Raw genomic sequence first — 13,003 nt, 5'->3', positions numbered from 1 at the left:
CTAAAGAAAGGGCACATGGTCTAAAGAAAGGGCACATGGTCTAAAGAAAGGGCACATGGTCTAAAGAAAGGACACATGACTGAAAGAAAGGGCACATGATCTAAAGAAAGGTCACATGATCTAAAGAAAGGTCACATGATCTAAAGAAAGGTCACATGATCTAAAGAAAGGTCACATGATCTAAAGAAAGGTCACATGATCTAAAGAAAGGTCACATGATCTAAAGAAAGGGCACATGATCTAAAGAAAGGTCACATGATCTAAAGAAAGGGCACATGATCTAAAGAAAGGTCACATGATCTAAAGAAAGGTCACATGATCTAAAGAAAGGTCACATGATCTAAAGAAAGGGCACATGATCTAAAGAAAGGTCACATGATCTAAAGAAAGGTCACATGATCTAAAGAAAGGTCACATGATCTAAAGAAAGGTCACATGATCTAAAGAAAGGTCACATGATCTAAAGAAAGGGCACATGATCTAAAGAAAGGTCACATGATCTAAAGAAAGGTCACATGATCTAAAGAAAGGTCACATGATCTAAAGAAAGGTCACATGATCTAAAGAAAGGTCACATGATCTAAAGAAAGGGCACATGATCTAAAGAAAGGTCACATGATCTAAAGAAAGGTCACATGATCTAAAGAAAGGGCACATGATCTAAAGAAAGGTCACATGATCTAAAGAAAGGTCACATGATCTAAAGAAAGGTCACATGATCTAAAGAAAGGTCACATGATCTAAAGAAAGGGCACATGGTCTAAAGAAAGGACACATGACTGAAAGAAAGGGCACATGATCTAAAGAAAGGTCACATGATCTAAAGAAAGGGCACATGACTGAAAGAAAGGGCACATGACTGAAAGAAAGGGCACATGATCTAAAGAAAGGGCACATGACTGAAAGAAAGGGCACATGATCTAAAGAAAGGTCACATGATCTAAAGAAAGGGCACATGACTGAAAGAAAGGGCACATGGTCTAAAGAAAGGGCACATGATCTAAAGAAAGGTCACATGATCTAAAGAAAGGGCACATGACTGAAAGAAAGGGCACATGACTGAAAGAAAGGGCACATGACTGAAAGAAAGGGCACATGATCTAAAGAAAGGTCACATGATCTAAAGAAAGGTCACATGATCTAAAGAAAGGTCACATGATCTAAAGAAAGGGCACATGACTGAAAGAAAGGGCACATGGTCTAAAGAAAGGACACATGACTGAAAGAAAGGGCACATGATCTAAAGAAAGGTCACATGATCTAAAGAAAGGGCACATGACTGAAAGAAAGGGCACATGACTGAAAGAAAGGGCACATGATCTAAAGAAAGGGCACATGACTGAAAGAAAGGGCACATGACTGAAAGAAAGGGCACATGATCTAAAGAAAGGTCACATGATCTAAAGAAAGGGCACATGATCTAAAGAAAGGTCACATGATCTAAAGAAAGGGCACATGACTGAAAGAAAGGGCACATGATCTAAAGAAAGGTCACATGATCTAAAGAAAGGGCACATGATCTAAAGAAAGGGCACATGATCTAAAGAAAGGTCACATGATCTAAAGAAAGGTCACATGATCTAAAGAAAGGTCACATGATCTAAAGAAAGGTCACATGATCTAAAGAAAGGTCACATGATCTAAAGAAAGGTCACATGATCTAAAGAAAGGTCACATGATCTAAAGAAAGGGCACATGACTGAAAGAAAGGGCACATGACTGAAAGAAAGGGCACATGATCTAAAGAAAGGTCACATGATCTAAAGAAAGGGCACATGATCTAAAGAAAGGGCACATGACTGAAAGAAAGGGCACATGACTGAAAGAAAGGGCACATGGTCTAAAGAAAGGACACATGACTGAAAGAAAGGGCACATGATCTAAAGAAAGGTCACATGATCTAAAGAAAGGGCACATGACTGAAAGAAAGGGCACATGGTCTAAAGAAAGGACACATGACTGAAAGAAAGGGCACATGATCTAAAGAAAGGGCACATGGTCTAAAGAAAGGGCACATGATCTAAAGAAAGGTCACATGATCTAAAGAAAGGTCACATGATCTAAAGAAAGGTCACATGATCTAAAGAAAGGTCACATGATCTAAAGAAAGGGCACATGATCTAAAGAAAGGGCACATGACTGAAAGAAAGGGCACATGATCTAAAGAAAGGTCACATGATCTAAAGAAAGGTCACATGATCTAAAGAAAGGTCACATGATCTAAAGAAAGGGCACATGGTCTAAAGAAAGGGCACATGGTCTAAAGAAAGGGCACATGATCTAAAGAAAGGGCACATGACTGAAAGAAAGGGCACATGACTGAAAGAAAGGGCACATGATCTAAAGAAAGGTCACATGATCTAAAGAAAGGTCACATGATCTAAAGAAAGGTCACATGATCTAAAGAAAGGTCACATGATCTAAAGAAAGGTCACATGATCTAAAGAAAGGGCACATGGTCTAAAGAAAGGGCACATGGTCTAAAGAAAGGGCACATGGTCTAAAGAAAGGGCACATGGTCTAAAGAAAGGACACATGACTGAAAGAAAGGGCACATGATCTAAAGAAAGGGCACATGATCTAAAGAAAGGGCACATGGTCTAAAGAAAGGGCACATGATCTAAAGAAAGGTCACATGATCTAAAGAAAGGGCACATGATCTAAAGAAAGGTCACATGATCTAAAGAAAGGGCACATGATCTAAAGAAAGGTCACATGATCTAAAGAAAGGTCACATGATCTAAAGAAAGGGCACATGACTGAAAGAAAGGGCACATGGTCTAAAGAAAGGGCACATGGTCTAAAGAAAGGGCACATGACTGAAAGAAAGGGCACATGATCTAAAGAAAGGGCACATGATCTAAAGAAAGGTCACATGATCTAAAGAAAGGGCACATGGTCTAAAGAAAGGGCACATGATCTAAAGAAAGGTCACATGATCTAAAGAAAGGGCACATGACTGAAAGAAAGGGCACATGGTCTAAAGAAAGGACACATGACTGAAAGAAAGGGCACATGGTCTAAAGAAAGGGCACATGACTGAAAGAAAGGGCACATGGTCTAAAGAAAGGACACATGACTGAAAGAAAGGGCACATGATCTAAAGAAAGGGCACATGATCTAAAGAAAGGTCACATGATCTAAAGAAAGGTCACATGATCTAAAGAAAGGGCACATGGTCTAAAGAAAGGGCACATGATCTAAAGAAAGGTCACATGATCTAAAGAAAGGGCACATGGTCTAAAGAAAGGGCACATGATCTAAAGAAAGGTCACATGATCTAAAGAAAGGTCACATGATCTAAAGAAAGGTCACATGATCTAAAGAAAGGGCACATGACTGAAAGAAAGGGCACATGATCTAAAGAAAGGGCACATGGTCTAAAGAAAGGACACATGACTGAAAGAAAGGGCACATGGTCTAAAGAAAGGGCACATGATCTAAAGAAAGGTCACATGATCTAAAGAAAGGGCACATGACTGAAAGAAAGGGCACATGATCTAAAGAAAGGTCACATGATCTAAAGAAAGGTCACATGATCTAAAGAAAGGGCACATGATCTAAAGAAAGGTCACATGATCTAAAGAAAGGTCACATGATCTAAAGAAAGGGCACATGATCTAAAGAAAGGGCACATGATCTAAAGAAAGGTCACATGATCTAAAGAAAGGGCACATGACTGAAAGAAAGGGCACATGATCTAAAGAAAGGTCACATGATCTAAAGAAAGGTCACATGATCTAAAGAAAGGGCACATGATCTAAAGAAAGGGCACATGATCTAAAGAAAGGTCACATGATCTAAAGAAAGGGCACATGGTCTAAAGAAAGGACACATGACTGAAAGAAAGGGCACATGACTGAAAGAAAGGGCACATGATCTAAAGAAAGGGCACATGATCTAAAGAAAGGGCACATGATCTAAAGAAAGGGCACATGATCTAAAGAAAGGTCACATGATCTAAAGAAAGGTCACATGATCTAAAGAAAGGGCACATGATCTAAAGAAAGGTCACATGATCTAAAGAAAGGTCACATGATCTAAAGAAAGGTCACATGATCTAAAGAAAGGTCACATGATCTAAAGAAAGGTCACATGATCTAAAGAAAGGTCACATGATCTAAAGAAAGGTCACATGATCTAAAGAAAGGTCACATGATCTAAAGAAAGGTCACATGATCTAAAGAAAGGGCACATGATCTAAAGAAAGGTCACATGATCTAAAGAAAGGTCACATGATCTAAAGAAAGGGCACATGATCTAAGAAAGGGCACATGATCTAAAGAAAGGTCACATGATCTAAAGAAAGGTCACATGATCTAAAGAAAGGTCACATGATCTAAAGAAAGGTCACATGATCTAAAGAAAGGGCACATGACTGAAAGAAAGGGCACATGGTCTAAAGAAAGGGCACATGGTCTAAAGAAAGGGCACATGATCTAAAGAAAGGTCACATGATCTAAAGAAAGGTCACATGATCTAAAGAAAGGTCACATGATCTAAAGAAAGGGCACATGATCTAAAGAAAGGTCACATGATCTAAAGAAAGGGCACATGGTCTAAAGAAAGGGCACATGGTCTAAAGAAAGGACACATGACTGAAAGAAAGGGCACATGACTGAAAGAAAGGGCACATGATCTAAAGAAAGGGCACATGACTGAAAGAAAGGGCACATGGTCTAAAGAAAGGGCACATGATCTAAAGAAAGGGCACATGGTCTAAAGAAAGGACACATGACTGAAAGAAAGGGCACATGACTGAAAGAAAGGGCACATGATCTAAAGAAAGGTCACATGATCTAAAGAAAGGTCACATGATCTAAAGAAAGGTCACATGATCTAAAGAAAGGTCACATGATCTAAAGAAAGGTCACATGATCTAAAGAAAGGGCACATGGTCTAAAGAAAGGGCACATGATCTAAAGAAAGGGCACATGGTCTAAAGAAAGGACACATGACTGAAAGAAAGGGCACATGGTCTAAAGAAAGGGCACATGATCTAAAGAAAGGTCACATGATCTAAAGAAAGGGCACATGGTCTAAAGAAAGGACACATGACTGAAAGAAAGGGCACATGATCTAAAGAAAGGTCACATGATCTAAAGAAAGGTCACATGATCTAAAGAAAGGGCACATGGTCTAAAGAAAGGACACATGACTGAAAGAAAGGGCACATGACTGAAAGAAAGGGCACATGATCTAAAGAAAGGTCACATGATCTAAAGAAAGGGCACATGGTCTAAAGAAAGGACACATGACTGAAAGAAAGGGCACATGGTCTAAAGAAAGGACACATGACTGAAAGAAAGGGCACATGGTCTAAAGAAAGGGCACATGACTGAAAGAAAGGGCACATGGTCTAAAGAAAGGGCACATGACTGAAAGAAAGGGCACATGGTCTAAAGAAAGGACACATGACTGAAAGAAAGGGCACATGATCTAAAGAAAGGGCACATGGTCTAAAGAAAGGGCACATGATCTAAAGAAAGGGCACATGATCTAAAGAAAGGTCACATGATCTAAAGAAAGGTCACATGATCTAAAGAAAGGGCACATGACTGAAAGAAAGGGCACATGATCTAAAGAAAGGTCACATGATCTAAAGAAAGGTCACATGATCTAAAGAAAGGGCACATGGTCTAAAGAAAGGACACATGACTGAAAGAAAGGGCACATGGTCTAAAGAAAGGGCACATGGTCTAAAGAAAGGACACATGACTGAAAGAAAGGGCACATGGTCTAAAGAAAGGGCACATGGTCTAAAGAAAGGACACATGACTGAAAGAAAGGGCACATGGTCTAAAGAAAGGGCACATGATCTAAAGAAAGGGCACATGACTGAAAGAAAGGGCACATGGTCTAAAGAAAGGGCACATGATCTAAAGAAAGGGCACATGATCTAAAGAAAGGTCACATGATCTAAAGAAAGGGCACATGGTCTAAAGAAAGGGCACATGATCTAAAGAAAGGTCACATGATCTAAAGAAAGGTCACATGATCTAAAGAAAGGGCACATGATCTAAAGAAAGGGCACATGGTCTAAAGAAAGGACACATGACTGAAAGAAAGGGCACATGATCTAAAGAAAGGGCACATGACTGAAAGAAAGGGCACATGATCTAAAGAAAGGTCACATGATCTAAAGAAAGGTCACATGATCTAAAGAAAGGGCACATGACTGAAAGAAAGGGCACATGATCTAAAGAAAGGTCACATGATCTAAAGAAAGGTCACATGATCTAAAGAAAGGTCACATGATCTAAAGAAAGGTCACATGATCTAAAGAAAGGGCACATGACTGAAAGAAAGGGCACATGGTCTAAAGAAAGGACACATGACTGAAAGAAAGGGCACATGATCTAAAGAAAGGTCACATGATCTAAAGAAAGGGCACATGGTCTAAAGAAAGGGCACATGATCTAAAGAAAGGGCACATGACTGAAAGAAAGGGCACATGGTCTAAAGAAAGGACACATGACTGAAAGAAAGGGCACATGATCTAAAGAAAGGGCACATGATCTAAAGAAAGGTCACATGATCTAAAGAAAGGTCACATGATCTAAAGAAAGGGCACATGATCTAAAGAAAGGTCACATGATCTAAAGAAAGGGCACATGACTGAAAGAAAGGGCACATGGTCTAAAGAAAGGGCACATGATCTAAAGAAAGGGCACATGGTCTAAAGAAAGGACACATGACTGAAAGAAAGGGCACATGACTGAAAGAAAGGGCACATGGTCTAAAGAAAGGGCACATGGTCTAAAGAAAGGGCACATGGTCTAAAGAAAGGACACATGACTGAAAGAAAGGGCACATGATCTAAAGAAAGGTCACATGATCTAAAGAAAGGGCACATGGTCTAAAGAAAGGACACATGACTGAAAGAAAGGGCACATGACTGAAAGAAAGGGCACATGACTGAAAGAAAGGGCACATGATCTAAAGAAAGGTCACATGATCTAAAGAAAGGGCACATGACTGAAAGAAAGGGCACATGATCTAAAGAAAGGTCACATGATCTAAAGAAAGGTCACATGATCTAAAGAAAGGGCACATGATCTAAAGAAAGGTCACATGATCTAAAGAAAGGTCACATGATCTAAAGAAAGGTCACATGATCTAAAGAAAGGTCACATGATCTAAAGAAAGGGCACATGGTCTAAAGAAAGGACACATGACTGAAAGAAAGGGCACATGACTGAAAGAAAGGGCACATGATCTAAAGAAAGGTCACATGATCTAAAGAAAGGTCACATGATCTAAAGAAAGGTCACATGATCTAAAGAAAGGGCACATGATCTAAAGAAAGGGCACATGACTGAAAGAAAGGGCACATGATCTAAAGAAAGGTCACATGATCTAAAGAAAGGGCACATGATCTAAAGAAAGGGCACATGACTGAAAGAAAGGGCACATGGTCTAAAGAAAGGACACATGACTGAAATAAAGGGCACATAACTGAAAGGTCACATGATTTGAAAGGGCAAATGACAGAAGAAAGGTCACATGGTCTAAAGAAAGGACACCATGTCACTGAAAGGGCACTTTAAGAAAGGGCAAATGACAGAAAGAAAGGGCACATGGTTTAAAGAAAGGACACATGAAAGAAAGGTCACATGATTTAAAGAAAGGGCAAAATGACAGAAAGAAAGGTCACATGGTCTAAAGAAAGGACACATGACTGAAAGAAAGGGCACATGGTCTAAAGAAAGGTCACATGGTCTTAAGAAAGGGCACATGGTCTAAAGAAAGGGCACATGACAGAAAGAAAGTGCACACGGTCTAAAGAAAGGGCACATGATCTAAAGAAAGGTCACATGATCTAAAGAAAGGGCACATGACTGAAAGAAAGGGCACATGGTCTAAAGAAAGGACACATGACTGAAAGAAAGGGCACATGATCTAAAGAAAGGTCACATGATCTAAAGAAAGGGCACATGACTGAAAGAAAGGCACATGATCTAAAGAAAGGGCACATGACTGAAAAAAGGGCACATGGTGTAAAGAAAGGGCACATGACTGAAAGAAAGGGTACAGGATCTAAAGAAAGGGCACATGACTGAAAAAAGGGCACATGACTGAAAAAAGGGCACATGATCTAAGAAAGGGCACATGGTCTAAAGACAGGGCACATGACTGAAAGAAAGGGCACATGATCTAAAGAAAGGGCACATGGTTTAAAGAAAGGGCACATGACTGAAAGAAAGGGCACATGATTGGAAAGAGGACATAAGGGCACATAACTAACAGAAAGGACAAGGTAGGAAAAGGACCCAATTTCAGTTATGAGAATCAACAATTATAGGTTGGTATATTTGTATGAACATCATGTAACATGAAGCAAGTGGGGACATTACTCCTTCAAGTTCTGGCATTCTGATATGATCAAGTATATAGATTGTGCCAGAATGAGTGAAAACTGCATTGAAATAAAACATATCTAGTTTTCTTTCAGATGAACACATCTCATAATTTTCAAAGGATTCCTATGGCTTTTACTACTGTCCAGAATTCTTAACATGCCATGGGCCTCTAAATGACAATAAGAATGCTTGCTCATTTAGTGTGGCCAGCTTTGGACAACTTGCTTAATTAGGCTGCAGAATGCACACTGACAACAATGTGTGAACGTATATTTGGCAGGTGTCCTCACACCACATCACTTGCCTAATGAGACACAAGATCTGCAACAGGTGCCTCAGAGTGGGGAAGGATCCAGGCGTTTGAACCGCCCCCTTTTGAAAATGACTCATGACCACATTGAAGTTAATGTTTTGCACTGGCTCCGTCGAGGGGGGTTGTTCAATATTCCAGCAATATCACAGAAGGGGATACCAGAAATGGGTTTCACACATTGCACCCTTGGGGGAAATTGAACCTGGTTCTTTGGCGTGACGAGCAAATGCTCTAACTACTAAGCTATCCAACCGCCCCCCTGATTTGTGATCTATATGTTGTGTGCATGTGCCACAATGACATTTAAGTTTAAAAATTTACAGTTGACATGTCATATTGTGTAGAAGACTTTGAATGCTGCAGTCCAACCTCTTCCAACAGAACTGTATCAACGTCGATGATGCCCACCGATTCAGTCACACTGCGACCATGGCGCTTCATGCTTCCTGTAACAAATACACAAGCAGTTGCATCACATTTTCATTACCTCCCAGAATTTTGAAATTTCAAAAGGTAGTGACACATATTTTGCCTGTGTCAGAATGTCAATATTCATTCAGTGGTTTCATTTTTCTTATTTGAAATTAAATTGATATTGTAAACTAATTAGTATTGCAGACCAAAGGAACAAGTACAAAATCAGTGTTAAAAAAATTAAAATGCAGATCAACACAAAATTATTTTTATTTTGACTGCCTAAAATAGCGAGTTGCAAGGATCTTATAACTGAAACAGGAGCCTGGCCCAATTGTGACCGCATCTGATAGTCGCTCCCAGAGTTAACAGCTAAGTACCTACGCATACATGCAACCAGTGTTAAGTTTGTATCCTACATCATACTGATTGTTTTGAGTTTGTCCACACCGTAACTGTTTCCATGGATTTCACCAAAGTGTAAAAACTGAAGTGAGTTTAGTTTTACGCTGCAATATTTTTTCCAGCAATATCATGACAGAGGACACCAGAAACGGACTTCACACATTGTACCCATGTGGGGAATCGAACCCAGGTCTTCAGCATGAAGAGCGACCACATTAACCATTAGATTACCCTGTAAATACTGAAGACCTGGAGCAGTGTGATAGCCTTATGGTGAATGCGTTCGCTCTTCACACCTAAAAGTGGTGTAAAACTAAACTCACTCACTCACTACTGAAGACCTTCAACTTGTTGTTGTGGCATGATATGATCTCATGTGAGGTGTTAAACCTACACAACTTCACCCCACATCACGTGATGACTTGACTGTTAAAAGCATCAAACTCACTCACTCACTACTGAAGACCTCCATCCTGTTGTGTGGCATGATATGATCTCATGTGAGGTGTTAAACCTACACAACTTCACCCCACATCACGTGATGACTTGACTGTTAAAAGCATCAAACTCACTCACTCACTACTGAAGACCTTCATCCTGTTGTTGTGGCATGATATGATCTCATGTGAGGTGTTAAACTTACATAACTTCACCCCACAGCACATGATGACTTGACTGTTAAAAGCATCAAACTCACTCACTCACTCACTACTGAAGACCTTCATCATGTTGTTGTGGCATGATATGATCTCATGTGAGGTGTTAAACCTACATAACTTCACTCCACATCACGGGATGACTTGACTGTTAAAAGCATCAAACTCACTCACTAACACAAACATTACAGTGCGCCATCAGTAAGAGACACTGACCTTTCGTTGTGTCTTTCAGATGACGGATGAATATTTCCAATGGAGGGAAGGCCATGTACCCACTGGATCCGCTTGCTATGCTGTCGTTATCTCTGGCTGCGAGTTAATCAGAATAATTATTGATGGAGAACCACAGCTGCAGTACATGGTAGAATTATGTGATCAAGGCTCAGCAACAATAGCGGAATGTTGAAGGGTACACATAAGATAGTAAAAAACCCAGACAAAACTGCCACTATGGAGGTACCCACATTACCTCATAATACTACCTGACCCAGGTACCAACACTACCTCACCCAACCACCTGACCCAGGTACCCACACTACCTCACCCTACCACCTGACCCAGGTACCCACACTACCTCACCCAACCACCTGACCCAGGTACCCACACTACCTCACCCTACCACCTGACCCAGGTACCCACACTACCTCACCCTTCCACCTGACCCAGGTACCTACACCTCACCCTTCCACCTGACCCAGGTACCCATACTACCTCACCCCTACCACCTGACCCTGGAACCCACACTACCTCACCCTTCCACCTGACCCAGGTACCCACACTACCTCACCCTACCACCTGACCCAGGTACCCACACTACCTCACCCTACCACCTGACCCAGGAACCCACACTACCTTACCCTTCCACCTGACCCAGGTACCCACACTACCTCACCCTACCATCTGACCAAGGTACCCACATTACCTCACCCTACCACCTGACCCAGGTACCCACACTTTCTCACCCTACCACCTGACCCAGGTACCCACACTACCTCACCCTACCATCTGACCCAGGTACCCACACTGTCTCACCCTACCACCTGACCCAGGTACCCACACTACTACCTGACCCAGGTACCCACATTTACCTCACCCTACCTTCTGACCCACACTACCTCACAATACTACCTGACCCAGGTACCCTAACTACCTCACCCTACCACCTGACCCAGGTACCCACACTACCTCACAATATTACCTGACCCAGGTACCCACACCACCGCACCCTACCACATGACCCAGGTACCAACAGTCTCACCATACCATCTGACCCAGGTACCCACACTACTACCTGACCCAGGTACCCACATTTACCTCACCCTACCTTCTGACCCACACTACCTCACAATACTACCTGACCAAGGTACCCTAACTACCTCACCCTACCACCTGACCCAGGTACCCACACTACCTCATCCTAACATCTGATCCAGGTACCCACACTACCTCACAAAACTACCTGGTACAGGTACCCACATTACCTCACCCTACCACCTGACCCAGGTACCCACATTACCTCACCCTACCATCTGATCCAGGTACCCACACTACCTCACAAAACTACCTGGTACAGGTACCCACATTACCTCACAATACTACCTGACCCAGGTACCCACATTACCTCACAAAACTACCTGGTACAGGTACCCACACTAATTTGCCCTACCATCTGACCCAGGTACCCACATTACCTTGCCCTACCACCTGACCATGGTACCAACACTACCTCACCCTACAACCTGACCAAGGTACCCACACTACCTCACCATACCACCTGACCCAGGTACCAACACTACCTCACCCTACCACCTGACCCAGGTACCCACACTACCTCACAAAACTACCTGGTACAGGTACCCACATTACCTCACCCTACCACCTGACCCAGGTACCCACATTACCTCACCCTACCATCTGATCCAGGTACCCACACAACCTCACAAAAGTACCTGGTACAGGTACCCACATTACCTCACAATACTACCTGACCCAGGTACCCACATTACCTCACAAAACTACCTGGTACAGGTACCCACACTAATTTGCCCTACCATCTGACCCAGGTACCCACATTACCTTGCCCTACCACCTGACACAGGTACCGACACTAATCGCCCAACCACCTGAGCAAGGTACCAACAGACATCCCGCCCTACCACCTGACTCAGGTACCCACAACACTATCATACTGCGTTTATGCCTGTAGGTACAAAACACCTCTGTATAAGTAACATACCTTCTCTTGTGTCTTCTGATTTGGCAAATTTGGCACCTAAGCAAATGAAAGGACCAAGCTGTATTATTGGAACAATGAGGTGCACATTAAATCAATGTCTACAGTTGGTCACCAGGTACAAGCACAGTTTGCTGAATGGTATATGTTGTGAGTGAGTGACTTAAAAAGACATTTTTGAACAGCATTTCAGTTATATCACAGTGTGCTGAGAATCTGGTCCAACATCACGTTCTATCTCAATGCCAGTCATGTTCATATTCTATTCCTCCTGAAACCATGCATGGTTTGTGGACAGACAAACAGTTATAGTCCTGACAAATCTAGAAACATAATCAGAGAAAATTGGGCATTCTAATCCATGATCACAGATTTCTGGAAAGCTGTATGGATGCAATTGTATACGATGTATTGTGTCGCCATAGATACTGGTCGTCCATGGTCATATCACATGTTGGAGGGATGGATGGAGGTGAGCCGAAAATTCGAGATAACCACAGTTGGAACTCAAAGTCCTGAAAACTTACAAGAACTTCTTACCCCTTACACTCAAGACAGACAGCTCCGTTGTCAGAATCTGAACCTACTCTGTGTCTCGTTTCAAACTGCTAACTTT

General features: G+C 41.9%; 1 protein-coding gene across 1 annotated transcript in view; it reads right to left on the bottom strand.

The window, feature by feature from the left end:
- Positions 1-8,092: 8,092 nt before the first annotated feature.
- LOC124258602 (gamma-secretase-activating protein-like) overlaps positions 8,093-13,003 on the bottom strand; it is a 63,770-nt gene continuing 58,859 nt past the window's right edge. The window contains exons 29-31 of the mRNA XM_046692668.1: positions 12,391-12,426; positions 10,368-10,463; positions 8,093-9,122 (exon numbers count right to left, since the gene is read on the bottom strand). Coding sequence (XP_046548624.1) covers positions 8,986-9,122; positions 10,368-10,463; positions 12,391-12,426 — 269 coding nt within the window. The 3' untranslated portion in view covers positions 8,093-8,985. The remainder of the gene's footprint in view (positions 9,123-10,367; positions 10,464-12,390; positions 12,427-13,003) is intronic.

The sequence above is a fragment of the Haliotis rubra genome, unplaced genomic scaffold (genome assembly GCF_003918875.1).
Source record: "Haliotis rubra isolate DU_JTF1 unplaced genomic scaffold, ASM391887v1 Scf7, whole genome shotgun sequence".
NCBI classification, from domain to species: domain Eukaryota; kingdom Metazoa; phylum Mollusca; class Gastropoda; order Lepetellida; family Haliotidae; genus Haliotis; species Haliotis rubra.
The sequence above is the reverse complement of the archived record's forward strand: the minus strand, read 5'-3'. Positions and strand labels throughout refer to the sequence as shown.